We start from the raw sequence: 19,085 nt of genomic DNA, 5'->3' as shown, positions 1-19,085 counted from the left end.
AATATATGCCATATTTTCCCACAAGCTTTACTCTCAAGCTCTAGAGTAGTATGTGGAGCTTTGCATCTGCTTCCTGGCTCTAGAGTTGTTCCCAACTAATTCTCTGATTCCAGGTCAAAATAAAACAGGCACCTTCCAGTAGAGACGAAACCATGCTTGCCTTACCCATGTCATCCACCACTTTCTGGCCCAGTGTGTAAGGATCAAACGGGCCTTATTGCTCTCTTGTGTCAGCAAGTCCTACAACACAACGTGCACACATCTGTGGGTCTTTTTCTTGACTTTTAATTGATGTGAGACGGGCCAGCCCTCTGTGGGTGGAGACACTCTGAGCAGGTGGTCCTGGGTTGTGTGAGAAAGTCAGATGAACCACCCATGGAGAGCAAGCTAGAAAGATGTATTCTTCCATGGTCTCTGCTTCATTTTCCTCCAAGTTTCTGCTCTGAGTTCCTGCTCTCCAAGCCAGATAAACACTTCCTCTCTCCAAGCAGCTTAGTGTGTCATATACAGCAGGAAGGCAAACTAGGATCAGGCTTGGTACCAGAGGTGGGGCATCACTCTGATGGCCCTGCACACATCACTGTTTGTGAGGATTGTGGAAGGATGTTGGAGTTTGAGCTGAAAGGCTCTTGAAAGCTGGGAACTTAATGGGCTGTTCTGTGGGGGTTGAAGAGAAGGATGCAGAAGGACGTTGTTGTCTTTTTCCCATTGTTTATTTTGGTTTCTTTATCAAACACCAGGTGTCCATTGGTGTGTGCACTTATGGTTGGGTCTTTGATTCCATTCCATTGATCAGTCTATCTGTTTTTATGCCAACAGCATGCAGTATTTATGGTTATATCTCTGTAGTAGTGCTTGAAATCAGGGATGGTGGTTCCTCCAGAAGTTCTTTTTTTGCATAGATTGTTCTAGCTATCTTGTGGGATATTGGGGGGCGGGGGGTTGGTTTTTGTTTTGTTTTGTTGTTGCTGTTGTTTGCTTTTCTGTATGAAGTTGAGTATTGTTCTTTCCAGGTATGAAAAGAAGTGGGTTGGAATTTTGATGAGGATTGCATTGAATCTGTAGATTGCCCTTGGTAAAATGGGCATTTTTACTATGTTAACCCTAGCAATCCATGAGCTTGGGAGATCTTTCCATCTTCTGATATCTTCTCCAATTTCTTTCTTCAAAAGCTTAAAGTGATTGTCATACAGGTCTTTCTCTTGCTTGGTTAGAGTTACCCTAAGGTATTTTATATTTTCCCTGGCCATTGTGAAGGGTGTCATTTCCCTGATTTTTTTCTAAGCTCATTTATCATTTGTATATTGGAGGCCTGATGTTACTTGTTTGTTGTTATTGTTTTTGAGTTAATCTTGTATCTGGCCACTTCCTTGAAGATGTTTATCAGGTAGGAGCTCCCTGGAAGAATTTTGGGGGTTGCTCATGTATACTACCATATAATCTGAGAAGAGGAATCCTTTGACTTTTTCTTTACAGTAGCCCAAAGACCTAGCTAGGACAGAACCACACAGGACTGGGGAAACAAACAAACAAACAAACAAACAAACAAACAAACAAACAAAAAACCAAGTGAGTGAAATGATTCCTAATGATATTCTGCTGTAATCATAGACAGGGGCAGAGCATATACAATCATCATCAGAGAGGCTCCATCAAGCCACTGATAGGAGCAGATGCAGAGTCCAACAGCCAAACCTCAGGCTGACCTCAAAGAATCCTGCAAAGAATGGGGAGGAAGGATTGTAGAGCCAGAGGGATCAAGGAAACCACAAGAACACCCATGAAATCAACTAATCTGGGTTCATAAGAGCTCATAGAGATTGAACCAACAATCAGGGAGTCTGCGTGGGTTTGACCTAGGCCCTCTCCATATATTATGGTGGTAAAGCTTGACCTTCTTGTGGGATTCCTAACAGTGGGATCAGGGGCTTTCTCTGACTCTTTTTGCTGCCTTGGGGACCCGTTTCCTCCTACTGAGTTGACTTGTTCATCCTAAATATGAGGAGAGATGTTGTGGAATATTACTTATCCAGGCAAAGTTGTGTTACATTTGTGTATGTTGTAAAATACTGCTTTAACTCTGTGAAGGTGTGTAACTCCCTCACCTGGAGTCACAGGGTTGAAGAGAAATCCTCAGAGACACCTCCCTGTCCTGTGGAGCTTCCCCCAGTCCATCCATCCCTCCACTGAGATTCCTGCACAGACCAACTGACAGTGCCCAGTGGTCCTCTTCAGTGTCCTGGGTAGGGGGCTCCTTGTCCCATTCCAGGGCTGAACTTGTGAGGGTCTCAACACTCCAGCTGTCTGATCTCTGGGCTGCAGTGCTGAGGCAGAATCTGAGCTGAACCATCTGCTGGGATCAAGACTCCAGAGGAGTGTAGCTCAGCCAGGTGAGAAGCACTTCTCCAGTGAAGGCCAGGGCATCCCCACCCACCCCACTCTTTCCTCTGCATGCAGGGAGGGGAGGGATGGAGTCTAGAATCAGTGATGCAAAGGGTGGGGAACAGGCCACTGTGGAAGCCTTTTCCAGTCCTGCCCACATGCAGCCCTTGTTCAGTCTTTACTGGGGACCCAGAAATGAAGGAATATCGTGTTCTAATGGCCGAGGATCTAGGGTTGGAGAAATGATTTGGGGGTTTATAAAGTATAGTCCTCATGCAGGGAATGAGTAAGACATGAATTTGAGGTATATATAGTGTGTTTCTCAGCAAAGGGAATTAATGAGACAGCTTTGGTGGGATCTGAAGGGTCCCTCACAGGTCCCCTGAGTAGACTCCTGTCTTCACTCAACAAAGAAATCTGGAAGGAGGAGGAAAGTGGCCTCCTCCCAGGGTGCGGCACTTGTACTTGGACCACATTGTGGGTACTTCCTTCTAATTACACTGTGTTTAAGCACATGATGCTCCTGTTTACAGGCCATGGATCTGTCCTTGGTGCTGGCCTTTCCCCTATGGAGCCCAGCGTGAGGGGCAGAAACTTGTTCTCTCATGCTTGTCTGTGCTCTGGAGAGAGTTTCTGAGATGGGTCCAACCATCCTGATCAGGTTCCTCACAGTCTACAAAGTGGAGGAATGCTACTGATTTTTCTAAAATGTGTGTGTGTGTGTGTGTGTGTGTGTGTGTGTGTGTGTGTGTGTGTGTGTGTGTAAAGTGTGAATGCCGGAAGCTTTTGATTCAGGTTGTTCTTCCACTCACAAAAATTCTCCTGTTCACTTTGAAGAATGCTAACATTGCAGGAGTGACGCGCCATGCACTGTCTCATTCTCCTTGCAAGGAGAACATGGGCTGACCTGAATGAAGCACACGGGAGCATTTGGAGACTCTCAGCTCCTTTACGTCTTAGACACCTTGTTTCTTCACTGTTCTGATGATGTGAGTTTTATGATGAATTGCTTGAACCTTTACATGCTATTTTATTATCATGTGTAATGTTAGTGCTTGTATGTGTCGATCAAACATAAAATAACAGCATGGCTTGGTGGCACACCTTCATAATCCCAGCACTGGAGATGCTGAAGCAATACAGAGCAACAGGAAGCCCTGAGTGGGTGTGTACTGTTGACCTGGGCACCGCCATGAAAGGAATGAAGACCTCAGTCCCAAGGCAAATTAGCAAAGCCTTTCCCTATATAGGTTAATTTCAGAATTGGCAAAGCTTTCTTCCTCTGAACCACATTCAGATGTTTATAGATCAGTCAGGAAAAAACTAGCAACTGCAGCTTCCTGGGTGTTTAGAGTCTGAACCTGGTGTCTTCAGTCCCTCTGCAGAGATTAGCCAGCCCCTTCCCCTTTGCTGTTCACAATAAACATGCTCAGGGTACAGGTTGCAGAGGAAGTAGCTGAGGCTGCATCAGAGCACACACAGGCAACTGCAAGCCAGTTTTCTGTACATGTGTCTGTGTGTCTGTCCTTTCTACATTCCCTCACTTGCTCTCAAACCCCCTTTGGGTTTCAGACCTAAGCCAGATGTGCTGTAGCAAAGGGAGACATTCAGAAGGTCATGATGTACCTGTGTGACATGGTGAGTTCCAGAGTCAAATGACCTAAAGATTAACTACAAATATGAACGTTTTAGACATAGGGACAGCTGGTAGACCACTAGCTTCTCATCTAGAGGACCCAAATTTTGTTCCCAGTCCACAGTTAGGCATCTCCTGACTGCCTGTAACTCCGGTTGCAGGGGACACAATAATATGGACTCTATGGGTTCTTGAGGGAATTTTGCAGAGTCACTGTATCTGGGGTAGACATTAGAATAAACAGCTGTTTTCTAGAAGTACTTTAATCTTGAAGATCTCTTGTGGAAAAAAGTGATTTACCCCTCCCCATGTTTTGTAGAATTCTTTGCTGAAGGGGCATTGCAGCCATCCCATGGCTTTGATCACAAAACTCCTCAGGCACAACCGAGGCTCTTGTATTATTGTGTATTGCAAACTATATATATAAAGGACTAGAGTCATCGGGGCATGTGATGCTCCCCCTTAGTAAGACATGTAAATTAGACTGGATCTTAGTATAAGGTAATACCTTGCCTAATAATCAATAAATACAATACTCCTTGTACAGCTGTTTGAGGTTGAGAGAATCTAGACATTCCCGCTGCCCCATAGGCCTTAAAATTTCATCTTGGAGTGCTTTCTTTCTTCAACTGACACTTGCTACATGGTACATCCTAACAGGTACTCCTACACTCATGGAAGACAGACACACATGCATACAGATAAACAAAAAAATAAATATTTAAAAATAAGATAAGTAAAATAAATGACTCTGACAATTGTAAGGTCAGTTTCTATTTTCACCCCAAATGGGGACATTTGTTTAAACATAGTAGTTTCTCCTGTAGCTCTATTTCCTCCAAATTTATAATGACAAAGAAAAGTCAGGCCCCTATGAATATTCCTGCCAATGGCAAGATTATACTGATCCTAGGAATCTTCTTCCTCCTGAGGATCTGCTCCCTCACACTATACTCACATACCCCCAACTACAGAAACAGATGTAGGCTTCACAGAGCTTTGTCAGGCTTCACGGAGATGCAGTAGACTATGGCATCTGCAAGAAAGGTAGGCAGGTAGCTCATGGGGAGGTAGAAGAGCTTGGCATCCCAACCAGCTGAGTATCGAGTGCGAGGGTGACAGGAAGTCAGCGCGTGCTCCATGCAGTCCGTCACCAAGGAGAGGTCCTCATTACACTTTTGGTCCAATGACTTTAGCATTGAGAGATCTGTGCAGAATGAGAAGTGATTCAGCTGGTGTTGACCTACACCTCTCCTGCTCTAGTCCAAGTTAGAGGAAATTTTCTCTTGACCCCATGATCTCACATCAGAAGCCATGCCAACACTGTCCTGTCCCAGGTCTCAGGGGGAACAAAACCCAGCTTCAAGGAAGAACCATGCACACTCGCCATCTTGGTCTCAGCTCATGGAAAGTACTGTCTAATTCCTCTTCCTCACATTGTCCCTGACTTCACTCACAGCTTAATGATGATGAGAGGCTCAGATGGAGCAGAGCACCATGTTCTCGAAGTCAAGATTTTTCTGACAACATACACACCTACCACAAGAAAATGGGTCTAATTTCTTTGAAGAGTGAGGGCAATGGGTTAGTACTGGCAAAATGAACAGGAGACTATGGATTCAGGACTAGACTCTGTTGGGTCTTCACAGCTCACTTACAGGATGCCAGGAAGCTCTCGCCATAAATCTCTTTGGCTTCTGAGCTGGCCTGGTCCCACAGCATCTTCATATTTGATGATAACTTTTCACTACTGCTCACAGCAGTCTTGAAGAAACCAGGTTCTATAATGGCCACCTTCACCCCAAAATAGGAGAGCTCCCTCCTGCAAGACAGACAGACATTAACAACTTTAGATGATTTTCTGTAAAAGGATTCACAAAAAGAGTACAGTGGCGTGCCAACACCAGCCTGTGGTGAGGAGAGGTCACAGTTGTGGATCTGGGTTGTGCAGCAGATGGGAATGAAACTCCTGGTGAGGGCATTGCCTCTGTGCTTTGGAATGTCACACTAAGAGTTTGGTGTGTGTAGGTCACTGGCCTAAAACTAGGCCTTCTGTTCCATGACACCACTAAGACCTCTCTCCATGTTCTGCAGATGCAAAGGGTCACCATCTTGCCAGAGTCACCTCCACCTCACTCCTGAGTCTCAGTCCACCCCACTGTCCCAGGAAGCACTCAGGACATCTCTCTCTTTGTTCCTGCAGGTGTCTTCAGAGAGCAAGACCCTGTTGGACACTTCCTCACATTCACAGCCTCCCTGTTCCCTCCAGCAGGGATGTACCTGCCACAAATGATTCCCCTGATTCAATTTCTTTGACTGGTTGTATTGCTGACAGCATGAAGAACATACCGTTGAGCACTCTTAGGCTCTCCACAAGTCTACATCAGCCTACGTGCTGACCATCTGCCTTCCACATATGGTCTATACTTTTCCCAGGGAGAGTCCACTTACACATACATGTTCCAGGTTTCCATGTTCAACCTTTACTCTGCTGCAGCCCAATCCTGCTACAGAACCCTGACAAACAGATGACAACCATGGTGGACACAGCTGACTGGGACATGGCCACTCCAAGGGAAGGGCGCAGTTCCACTCTGTCTCTGCTCATGCTCTCTAAGTTGCCATAGTCTTTAGGCCAGGTTCAAACATTTCTGTCTGCTGGAACATGTTGATTGTGGACTCTACAGGGGCCTGATATCTATCTCTCAATTTGAATGAGATGCTCAGCCTCACTCAAAAACATGTTTAGAATCATAGAGCTCAGGGGTCTTAATTCTTCACTCAAAATACTCAAAGGCTCAATTCTATCTCAGAAACGTCCCCTAGTGCCCTCAGTCTTTGATGGCAGGAGAAGATGAACTACACTCAGGTCTTGTCCTGCCCTCTGTTAGAGACATGGAAAAGTGCTTCCCAGTGGATGATTGAATGAGGAGAAGGTGAGACAGCCCCCAACCAGAGAGTGTCCTCTCCATGATGGGATTATAAAAGGCTGTGATTAAATAAAACCCCTTCCAAATCTTCCCTCTGGGACCCACATCCCTGTGCATTACCTGATGGAGTCGGAGAAGGCCTCAACACCATGCTTGGAGATGCTGTAAGCAACACTACTAGGGAAACACACTCGACCCAAGATGCTGGAGACGTTGACCACACGGCCTCTTGCCTTCCTCACTAAGGGCAGCATGTTCAGAGTCACGTCGATCATTCCCAACAGGTTCACATCCAGTACCTTTGCAAAGTCATCTTTGTTCAGCCACCCACTGGGACCCAAGGAGCTGGAGATGCCAGCGTTGTTGACCAGACCCCAGAGTCCTGGGGACAGTGGAAAGAAGAGAGAGTCACACAGCGCAGGTATAGTTATGGTAAAATGCACATTCAACAAGGTGAGACCACTTAGACACGTGTGTACTGGAGAGTAGATGCAATGAGGAACAGCATGGCATCACAGGGCTGGGGACCCATCCCAGAGGCTCTAGGCTCACAGCATGGACACCTCCCTCCTTTAGGTCTTCATGGCCCAGATCCCTGCCTGGGAAGCAGGAAGCAGTCACTGTCACTTGCTAGTTATAAAAATGGGTTGTGAAGACATGTTTATCTGGAGACCATGAAACTATGATTGTGTTTTACCGATTATTTCCATCCTTGAAGATATTTTATCCTTTCACTTGTGGTGGTTTGGATATAAATGTGACCCCGAGGTACATAGATTTGAAAACATGCATTTTTGAGAAACAGCACTTCTTGAGAGGGATTAGGGGGGCATGGCCTTGTTAGAGGAAATGTGTCACTGGGGGGTGGTTGGGATATGGGGTTTCAAAAGCCAAAGCCAGACCAGAGTCTCACTCTTCCTGCTGTCTGGAAGGAGACATGTAGAACTGATCTGGATGTGGAACTCCCAGCTCCTTCTCCTGCACCATGTCTGCCTGTGGGCCACCAGGCCTCACACCATCCTGATAATGGACTAAACCTCTGTATTATAAGCAAGAACCAATTAAATGCTTTCCTTTATAAGAATTACCATGGTCCTGGTGTCGCTCCACAGAAATAGAATACTGACTAAGACACACTGCTGCCTTTGTCTTTTAAATAGCAAAGGAAGACAGTTATGAGGAAGGATTAGTGAGGCAGGTAATAGGGAAAAATAGAAAAGAAATTAAAGAAAGGAGAAAATTGATGTCCTGGTGAAATTAGGTTGAGAAACACAAATGTGGACCTTGTATGGGTAGAGTTTGGAAAAAACTGCTATGTTTATGGTTCTGATGAAGTGGGTCTTGCAAGGTCTAGCATCAATATTGAGCAGCTCTCCTCAGATGCTTGCAAAACCCAGGGACAGGAAAGGGAGGAGACAATGATCGCTGACCACCAACAGCACTGAGACTCCACCCCAACCCCAGAAAAGGGCGCCCTTTCTTGACCCTCACCCAACAGCTGCCCTTCCTCATCCCCTTTGGTCTTTAAGTCCTGGATCCTCAAGTATCCACTCGGGAAGTCTTACAACTACACACCACATTCTGTCAATTTCTGTGCAGAGTGCATTGGAGAGTAGTTGATTAGATTTAGCATGGCATTTGTTGACTTAAAAAACTTGACCCATATGACATATGTACCCTTGGCTCAAAAGCAAGTTCTATCCTTCTGGGGACCTATATTCTTTCATCAATTTTTTTAAATCTAGTTTTGAGAAGTTCTATGGAAATTTTTTCTATAGATAAATCCTAAGATACATACATATGTGAAAGGATTTAAATGGAGTCACATGGGGAGATGATCTCTGACCTAGACATCATATGCCACCAGGTAAAACTTGCAGTGCCAGTAATGGGTTACATCCCGTTGAGTCATTGGTCAAAAGGGCTCCATGGAGCTGCACTCCCAACCCCCATCACAGGCTATTGCCAAGGCCACTCATTGTTCTTCACAACCTGATAGTAAGGACATATTGCTGAAGATGTTAGTTACTTATGTCATCGAGCAGGGAGAGGTTGAGCAGATGCTCAACCAACAGCTTCACCCCTACTGATTCACAATCAAGGTGCCAGAAGACACTCTGTGCACTCCCAGAGGGAAAGGCAAACACCAGGATCACCCAGCTACAAACCCTGTGACCTACAACTGTGATCTGCCTGTAAGATCTACTGCACAGTAGAGGCACAAATGACCTGGAGTAACTGGCACTTTCTGATTAGATTGAAGGCCACTCTATGAGATGGAGCCATACCTGACTCTGCATAGGAGTCAGAAATATCAGGCCAGATAAGTCATGGGCCTTGGGAAAACCTAAGAACATTATTCTGCTCAAGGAATATACTGTAAAATGTGTCTTAATACATTATCACTACACGCATGACCAGTGCCTTGCACAATACTCATCAGAAGACATTGGTCTTGCAATAGATGAGAATGAGCACAGAGTCACATGACTGGACAATGTGCAGAGAGTGACAGACTTTGGAGAACTCAGTCCTAAAAGGGGAATCTTCATCAAAGCCTTCACCTCAAGGCTCAGGGGTCTTTGAAGATGAGGTTGTGGGAAGACTGAAGAGCCAGAGGTGATGGAAGACTCCAATTAACTGTCTTGTGGACACAACAGGATGAGGCACACATAAACTCACAGAGGTTGTGGCGGCACACGTAAGACCTGCACAGGTCCCAGACGGTGACCCAACACTCAGAAGAGGAAGTGGAAACACAGTCTAACCTCTAACCAAGAAGCAATCTGTAGGTGATACTTGCTGGCAAAGGGAGCAACAGTTTTCTCCACCGCAGTGACATTGGAGCCTCATGCCCAGAAGTACTTGCTAACACAAAATGAACCCCATGTATTCATTTTTAGGAATCTTTCATGTTGATTTGTTCTGCATTTTTTTCCATCTGTTTTGGGTTTCTTATTGTTTGTTGATTTTCATTTTGGTTTTTTTCTGTTGTTTTTATTTGAGAGAGAGAGACACACACAGAGAGGGGGGACGAATATGAAATTTGGTGGGTAGGGACATGGGGAGGATCAGGAAGGAGTTGAGGAAAGGGAAAACATGATAGAAATACATTTTATGGCAAAAAAGTTTCCAGGCATGCTGGCCCACTTCTTAAATCCCAGCACTCAGGAGGCAAGGCAGGTGGATCTCTGTGAGTTCAAGGCCAGCCCAGTTACAGTCCAAGTTCCAGGACAGCCATGAGCACACAGACAAACCTTGTTTCAAAAAACAAAAAAAAACAACAACAAAAACCCAAAACCAACCAATCAAACAAACAAAAAACAACCCCCAAACCAGAAAAAAGAAAGAATTTGTTAAAAATATGGAAAAACATATTTTATTTCTTGTTTCCAAAATGAAACATGCTTGCAGACTCTGAATTAAGCAGAAGTTCCCCAAGACATTGCTTATGACAACAAATATAGGAAACAAGCTGAGTGCGGTTGTACATGACTGAAATCCCAGCACAAAGCAGGCTGAGGAAGAGAAACATCAGATCATGGCCTCCTCCATACCAAGACCTGAACTCAAAACCCAACACAAATAAACACAACCAAATGAAATTATTCCAATATCCAAAGCCAAGGAATGGTAAAAACTAGTTGGGTTTTGTTACTGGGCAAACTATTTTAATTATTTGAATACTATATTTGAATACTATAATTCTTCTTCAAGTGGTAAAAATTGTTCACCATTTTAAACTGAAAAGAATGCACATGTATTAATCGGTACAGATCCAACTGTTACTAGTTTTATCCACTGGATAGCAAATCGTATGTTAATTGTGGATTGTATGTTTTAGTGTTTAGAACAATAACCATGATTTCAATACATTTTTAACTTAATTCATTATTTTCATACCACACAAACAGTGAAAGGGAGAGAGAAATGGAGAGAAGAAAGAATAGAGGCAGGATGTGTGAGTGTGAGAGAGAGAATCCCCTTCCTACATCTGACTTAACTAAGGCATTCCTCCAGTGTGGGGTGTTGGCCTTAAGCATGGCAGTGGCCTTGGCTCCCCATAAAGAATCTCAGGTGGACGGTGAGACCAGGGTCCAGTACTGAGAGTGGAGATGCATCTGACCCATGCCCAGCCAGCTTCACACAGAGCCAGGGCCCCAACCTCCTCACTGTCTCTAACCTGGCACTCAGCAGCCAACAGTGCAGCCTTTCTGCATACAGTGACAGAAGAGGACAGACAGAAGTGTGGACATGAAATGACACAGGACACCAGCTGACCAAGAGTAGAGAGCTTGAAGAACCAAATGTAAGAGTAAGAGGAAGTCCTGACATGCTGGAGAGGGGAAGAGTCTGTAGTCACTTCAATTCCATCCCCACCCCCATTGGGAATCTTTTCAGGGCTACACAGGCATTCCCTTCACACAGAGACACAAACCAAGACACACACAGGAATCTCAATGGTACCTCTGTTCCCAACATGCTCCTTCACCCACTGAGTGGCTGCCACAATACTCTCTGTCTTGGTGACATCGAGGATCACCGTCTCCAGCCTGTCTGATGTCTTGCTCCTCAGCTCCTCAGCTCCATTTTCTGTCAGACATGCAGCCAGCACCCTCATGCCTCTCCTGTCCAGCTGTCTGGCCAGCAGGTTCCCAAAGCCCGAGTCACAGCCCGTGATGAAGACATGCTTGTCTTGGAGATGGCTCACCACTTTCCTCTCCCTGAACAAGCGCAGGAGTTTCCACAGGCCCAGGAGAACCACCAGGTAGAGCCACATGGCTTGGAAGAGGACAGGCACATACAGTCTGTGCTAAAGTGAGCCTGGCCTCTATTCACAGAGGACAACGTAGACACTGAGAACTCAGGAGACACAGAGGAACACAGGCTTCTAGCAGGGAGTCCACACTTTGTTTCCTGTTCCGTGCCTCCCTTGATATTTATTCATGCCTCACTTCTCCAATCTTCCACCTGTTTGCTCAGCTGATACACAATGGCCTTTGGCATCCCCTTCCTTGTTGCCAAAGAAAACAGCATGGTCTATTCACTAACACACCTTTTTCTTATGATCTTTGATTTTACTCGTGTGGGAATACATGCATGTTTCCTCACACATGCTCACTACAGGCAGTCCCTGGCTCCTCTGTGACTCTGCATTTGGCACTCCAGCACCCCGAACCCAGGGCTTTCTGAACGTAGGGCCGTTGCCAACCTGCACTGGGACTCAGAAGACATTACGTGAAGATCCTGCCCTGAGCTCAGGTGTCCTCCCCAGGTTCCTCAGCCAGAATCTCTCTGCAGAAAACAAAGGGCTCTCCTTGTCACTACAACTCCAGGAGACACTAAAGAGAGGACAGGGCCGGCTGGTGACTTCCTGGTACAGCAGCTGCCTGGGAAGGAGGAGGAGGTGCCAAAGAGGAAGGCTGACCCCTGAGGACTACTAGGTGATGACACCTGAAACTCCAGATACCTAAGTCTCACAGATGATGTGGGGGAGGAAACGACTTTTCCCTCAAAAGCTCTTCTTTGGGCTTCATGAATTCTAGTAGACACGAGCAGAGCCATCCTCAGCCGCAACCTCCATGACTGCCCCTGACTGCCCGGAGCCAGGGTTTCTGGCTTAATTTCCCAGCAAACCTTACTCACAACCTCTGGCATGTTGTATGATATTTTGATCCTGTTCTGACAAATAAAGCGTGATCGGAGTCAGAGGGCGGAGCTAACCACTACCCTGCCAAAATTAACCACAGAGGCTTTGGAGGAGTGAGGACAGATAGAACAGGAAGTGGTGAGGTGGGGCAGAGAGGGACTTAGCCCTTTTGGAGGAAGGACGGAGCATTGGGAGAGGACTGGTGACTTCTCAGCTTGTCTCCGCTTTCAGGTGCTTTCCCCTGTTCGCATTCAGACCCAGCCCTCCTCAGCTCCGGATCCCGCAGCACTCCACACTCCAGGGAAGAGTGGTGGTATGCTCCTCACTGGGATGCACGCCTGCTTAGCTGCCTGAGGGATGAGGAGGTGACCTTCCTCTGGTACCTTGGAAACCTCCATCCACAGCCTTAAAGGCTTGGCTGGCTCTCTTCACCTGACCCCATCCCACCACCCTTGGAGCTGCACTCCTGCAGTTTCATTAGGACCAACGGGGCTTTTGTGACTCCATTCCTGATGCTTTCCTGTGGATGAGACCCCTCTTAGACCTTAGTGTTCGTCCTCGCATTCTGGCCTCTACAAAAGCCCTGGTACCAGGTCCTGAGCTCCTGTGGCTTAGCCAGGCTAAATCTGACCCCGTTGAGTGTGGTGATGACCCTCTGACTGGCTTGGTCCTCGTTTGCTACTCCCTTCGGTCCTTTATGACTACTGTGAGCAATCAGGGAAATGGGTAGATCCCCCTTCCCTTATACTATACCTCTCCATTTCTCTCTCTCTTCCCTTCCCTCTCATCTGCCTGCCTTTCCCAAGTCCCCACCCCAAGACCCAACGTGGTCTTTCACTCTTATTCTTCTGCTCTCCTCCTCCCGATAGGCCTCCCACACTAACTCTGTTGTGTGTGTGGCATGTGTGTTTAGTAACATACCTGGACAGGGCCCATCAGAGGTACCCGCTTCACGCCACGACCTCACCGCCTGCTCCGCCGTGCAGCAGATCCGCTCTCTTCCACCGGTAACAAATGTGCTTCCGGATTCCCTCTCTTCTACCCGTAACACAGCTGCTTTCTCACTCGCCGGCAGCTTGGCCCTCAGTAGTCTGGGGGCAGACAGTTGGGAAACCAAGAAAGAATCCTCTACTTTCTTTCTTTTTCTTTGCTCCAAAGACCTGTTTATGTCTGTCTACTCTCTCTCTCTTTAAATGTCCTGTTTGCTACACCAAGTGAGTCAGAGATAGAGATGTCCACTTTGTCTAAGGTTTGCTCAGGTTAAAAAATACATTTAGTCATAGTGACCTGTCTGTTCATTTTATCTCCTTCTGGAGTAAGGAAGCAGCAAGCCTCAAATATTTTGGATGGGTATGGATTTTTTGTATGATGATAGAGATGTAAAGCTATATTTCATTCAACTCTGGTTTATAATATACTCTATGTGATAATAGAAATTGAAAGCTATAAAGATCCATTCAGATTAACAAAAGCTAACTTAGAGATTTGAACTTACGTCTTTGCCAAGTGTTCAAAACCAAGCTTCTAGAGAATTTAAATAAATGGTGGCAGAGGTTTGATGAATACATATTTGATAAACAAGCGACATACTCTATAATGGAGTTTCTGGTCCCCCAAGAGGGTCCTTTTCTCAGAGTTGAGCCACACCAACTCACAAGCCCCCTTTTTTAGTCTTATTAAAGCTCCTAACATATTAGAGACTGTTAGAGAGCACAGGTTGATAGTCAGTCATTCACCTAATAGACAGACAATCCTCAAATGCTCAGAGATCTGCAGAATATGGCATTTAAATTGTTTAATTAAAAAGCTTTTATGATAGAGAGACATGCCAGCTCCTGGCAGCACCCTTATCTCCTCCAAAGAAGATGGATGGGCACAGGAGAACCTCCACCCGGAACTTGCTCCAGAGTGGCAGCGCCAGCCACTGAGCAAAACTGCCTTTTGCCTCGACTGCTGCCAGGGCCTTCTTCAGACCTTGGACAACAGGACTCTGGGGAATCCATTGCCTCACTTTTCCCTAGACAAGATAGGCTGGTCCTCCCCACAAATTCCAACCCCACAACTGTCAGCTCTTCTGAGGCCTGGCAGCTGAAGCCTGATGTTGCTGCCCTGAGACTTCTGCCCTCTATATCTCAAGTCTTCTCCCTCAACCCAATACTGACGACTCCCCATCTCATTCTTTCATTGAAACCCTAGAGGAACTACTGCCCTGTCCTTCACACATGCAGGAGGGCACATTGCCTCAGGCCACCTATACCTGGCACACAGATGGCAGCTCACTTTTACATAAGAGGACCTGAAAAGCAGGCTCTGCCAGTGTCAGATATTGGGGGGGGCACAGGCACCCCCACCAACACTACTAACCAACAGGCTGAATTAATAACATTCACTCATGCCTTCCAATTGGCACAAGGACAATCCCTAAATGTTTACACAGACCTCAAATATGCTTTTCATATCCTCTTGTCCCACGCTGCCATCTGGAAAGAGCATGAGCTACTAACAACAGAAGGAGGATCCATAACGAACTCAGGCCATATTATGGCCATGCTAAAAGCCTTCTATCTTTCCAAAGCTATAGGGATTATTCGTTGCTGGTCTCATCAGACCGACAGCTCCATCATCTCTAAGGGACATAACTGAGCCCACCAGGCAGCTAGGACAGTGTCCTCCAAGGCCCAGACTCACCTCACCCACCACATGGAATCCACACACTACAACCCACATCCTCACAGTCACCCCGACACTTGACAAATTCTGTCCTATCTACACCAGCTCTTTCATCCTAACAGACAGGCTCTGTCTCGTTTTGTCAAGGCTCAACTCCAGCCCATCCTTGAGGACTTAGAGCTCTTAAAAACTATCCCTGCCTCTTGTAAAATGTGTCAAAAGTCAGACCCCAATTGCAAATACTGTAGCCTCCCTTTTCCTACCCACCAGGCCAAGGTTCCCTGCTGGGGACCGACTGGCAACTTGGTTTTACTCACATGCCCACAATCTGATGGGGTAATTATCTCCTGGTTCTAGTAGGTATGTTCTCAGGCTGGACTGAAGATTTTCCAGTTACTAACAAGAGATCAGACAGTCTCTGACCTCCTTCTCTGGGAGATTATTTCCTAATTTAGGATTCCTGCCTCTCTCCAGTCTGACAAAAGTCCTGAATTCACTTCCCAGATTTCCCAAACCTTATCTAAAGCTCTCAGCATCCCTTGGCATTTTCATATCCCATGTCACCCTCAGTCCTCAGGAAAAATAGAACAAACTAACCACTCCTTAAAAAATATTCTTGTTAAAATGTCACAGGAACTTCACTCTGACTGGGTAAAGCTCTTGTCTCTGCCTCTTTTCAGGCTCTGGGCTCTCCCAATGTGATCTCTCTGGACTGTGCCATTTGAACTCATGTATGGGAGGCCAGTTTGGGCCCTGGCCTCCCATCCAAACCCTCACCCCTTCCTGATCACCTACTCATCCCCCTACTCTATCATCTCCGTTCTCTCTTATGGAACTTTACTGACCACTCCTTACCCCAACCATGCTCCATCCCCTGCCCATCTCTAATCAGTATCGGGGGTCAGGTCTTCCCCTCTTCCCCAGAACAATGCCCCTCACTCCTTTACCCCTTGAAGGCAGGGCCCCTTCAAGGACATTCCTGTAACCCCACAGCTGCTAAGTTTGAGGCTCTTCCTCCTTGGATTCACTATTCCCACCTCAAACCCTCAACTCCCCTACCTCAAGATAATCTTTCCTCATACACAGCACTCAGACAAGGCCCAGCTCCAGAAGACAGAGATCAACTGCTTTGTCTCCAATTCCAGAAGAATGAGGTTTCACCCCACAGCTGTACTCAACTCTACTGGATTGGGAACCCCAATATGCTTTCCTTCCTGGCCACCCCCTTCATGTTCTCCTGTCTCTACTGATCACACCCTGCTTCATCAATTTCCTCTCTACGTATCTTCAATGACATATTCAAATTTCTGATTAACTAATCTGCTGTTGTTATGGGACCACCATTAGCCACATGCCTGGGTGGTAAGAAACAGTCACACCCCAGAGATATTCACACCCCCAGACTTAAAAAAAAGACTACCAGAACAGATTAATATAATAGTTTATTATTGGCTGTCCTCAGCAATCAACCACTCATGTCTCCTGAGTGTTAAGATGATACCATGATGATGGAAAAGGAACAGATGCCTAAAGGTTTGTTTCAGGTGGAGATAGGGAGTTTAATTGGTAATAAGGAAAAATAAAGCATGCTCCCGATTCCTCTTTCTCTCCTCTCTCTCTCTCTTACTATGTGACTGTTCATAACTTTAACACTAACCAACAAAATTCTGATAAGCTGTTAACCCAACTCTAGCAAAGTTCTAAACACTCTATCACTATATTATCATAGCCACAAACTCAGGATTTTCAATTCCCTTTCATTCTTAATGTATCTAAAACTTATCTCTTTTGTAAACTTAAAAATTCTTGTAAGCTCCAGGGAGTCAACTTGAACCCACACAAACAGGTCAGATTCACTCCAGATAAGTATTATCCAACCTTTTCCTGGTCTCAGGATCCACAGCCCCTCATCTTGGGATCCTTCGGGACCCACCCATCTTGGGATCCTTCGGGACCCACCCATCTTGGGATCCCCGCCCCCTCAATTACCAGGATCTAAGAAAAACTTTTCCTAAACTTCATCTTCTGCCTTGCCAGCCTCTTGTCAGGTCCAAGTGGTGCCTGATGGTTCCACAGAGCTTGAACAACAGTGAAAACAACCAGCTACCTCAAGACAAGTTCCCCAAAGGTGATTAACGCCCACCAAGTCAGCTGGAAGCAGTTTCGAGAAACCCCATGCCCCCATTCCCACCCACCTGCCACCCCAGGCCCTCATTTTTTATAATAAATGAAAGGGTGGAATGTTAGTGTTTCCAGTATCCTCTAGTCACTTCCGGGGTCCCATGCTTTGTCACCCCAGGGCCTTGTGTCCTGTGTAATCTATGTGCATGAGCAGTGTGACTACATAATCCCCTATACTCATGCCCTGAGCTACCTTTAAAATCAGATACCACCTGTTCCACACACTCTTCAGTTACTTCTCTCCCAGGCAGGCCTGTTTACCCCACTCCCTCACCCCCCCCCCTCTACCAATAAACTCTTAGAGTGGGTTTTGTTGTATTTGTGGTCCATTCTCTCCGCTGGTGAAAACAACAGTGGCCATGCCCTAGCTTCTGACCTACCCTCTTTGTCTCTCCCCACCTCTAAACTCATATACTATGTGGATGACATTCAACCTTGCAGTCTGTCATTATAAATAAGTCAGACTAACACCTCCGCCCTCAGCAGCCATGGAGGAACCTGGGGTGGTTGTCTAGGTAGCCAGCAAGTACCTCTCTGTCACTTTCACTTGCTAACAGGGGTAAAATGTATCCTTCTCAGATCTGATGTTGTTTGATGACCAGGGATCTTTAGATTTGCCAGTTAACAGCTCTCCTCCAGACACACATTACAGAGGGTATGGAAGCCTCCCAGCCTTTTGCTGTGACACCAAGATATAAATCTGCTCCAGTTGTTTTCCAGACACTTGCAGGTTTTTGCACAGGTCCACCCCTCCCGCCAGACTCATGGCAAAGCAAACCCGCAGAACGTCTTTGAGATATGCCAGCCCCGATTCCGGCTCCGAGGATGCCAACTGGGCAAATACTGGCAGGTTAGCTTCACCCACATGCCAACTCATAAAAGCTCTGATATCTCCTAGCTGGTCGATACTTTTATAGAATGGATAGAAGTGTTTACCACCTCCAGAGAAACAGCAGATGTGACGGCTCAGGTACTCCTGAAGAACACATCATCCCTCAGTTTGGCATGCCATCTCCCCAAGCTCCTGGGATTTCACTGCTGGTATCACCTCTTCAGGCTCAAGCAGGCACCTACCCAGCAACTAGAACCTGATTGTCCAAGATGTCCCAGTGAAGGGCATATCTGTTCCCATGTCTCATTCATTCACCCCTGCCTCTTCTATACAACCAGGGCACTTCTCTGTTCCATTCTTTTGGCCAGTTATCACTCTTCCCATGGCTAGCCCTGCTCATGGGGCTGATTATAACAATCTATTTTTCCTCCTAGCCACCTGCCTTCTCAGCTCCCTCAAGAAACAGATGCCTGAGGTCTCCATGATGACAGCTACCTGAATGCACACCTTCCCCCGAGTGTGACGCTGACTCCCAACTTCCCCATCCCCACTTCATCCCATGTCAGCAGGAAGGAGTCTTGAGAGTTTGGCACCCATCATTCCCGCCCCACTCGCCATCCATAACTCGACCTTTTCATAATGATCAAGAGAGAGGGATATTAGCATTCAGAGCCGAACCTTGAGGAACTGGCCAGTGCACAGCTGGTACCCCGGCCTGCTCAGGGTCATGACAGCATCACGAGCACTCATTGCTGCCTGGTCTCTTTGTGTTTCATCCCCTCATAAAGGGCAGGGTCCCACCCA

The 19,085-nt window shown here is 46.4% G+C and overlaps 1 protein-coding gene across 1 annotated transcript; it reads right to left on the bottom strand.

Moving 5' to 3' along the window:
* Positions 1-4,776: 4,776 nt before the first annotated feature.
* Positions 4,777-11,887, bottom strand: LOC114686921 (retinol dehydrogenase 16-like). The gene is made up of 4 exons (XM_028861597.2): positions 11,416-11,887; positions 7,069-7,330; positions 5,677-5,840; positions 4,777-5,225 (listed from the first exon to the last, which is right to left on the bottom strand). The coding sequence occupies exons 1-4, from the start codon at positions 11,726-11,728 to the stop codon at positions 5,008-5,010; spliced, it is 957 nt and encodes a 318-aa protein (XP_028717430.1). The 5' UTR covers positions 11,729-11,887; the 3' UTR covers positions 4,777-5,007.
* Between the last annotated feature and the right edge of the window lie 7,198 nt (positions 11,888-19,085).

Source organism: Peromyscus leucopus, chromosome 18 (genome assembly GCF_004664715.2).
Source record: "Peromyscus leucopus breed LL Stock chromosome 18, UCI_PerLeu_2.1, whole genome shotgun sequence".
In the NCBI taxonomy this organism is placed as follows: domain Eukaryota; kingdom Metazoa; phylum Chordata; class Mammalia; order Rodentia; family Cricetidae; genus Peromyscus; species Peromyscus leucopus.
Note: the sequence above shows the minus strand (reverse complement) of the source record. Positions and strands in the feature narration are given on the sequence as shown.

What these genes read in the sequence shown, in the direction of transcription:
- LOC114686921 (XM_028861597.2), bottom strand. Translation starts at nt 11,728, where the DNA reads ATGTGGCTCTACCTGGTGGTTCTCCTGGGCCTGTGGAAACTCCTGCGC. An exon ending in GCCTTCTCCGACTCCATCAG is followed by an intron (nt 5,841 to 7,068) that starts GTAATGCACAGG and finishes TCTGTCTTGCAG; the next exon opens with GAGGGAGCTCTCCTATTTTG. An exon ending in CGAGAGCTTCCTGGCATCCT is followed by an intron (nt 5,226 to 5,676) that starts GTAAGTGAGCTG and finishes CATTCTGCACAG; the next exon opens with ATCTCTCAATGCTAAAGTCA.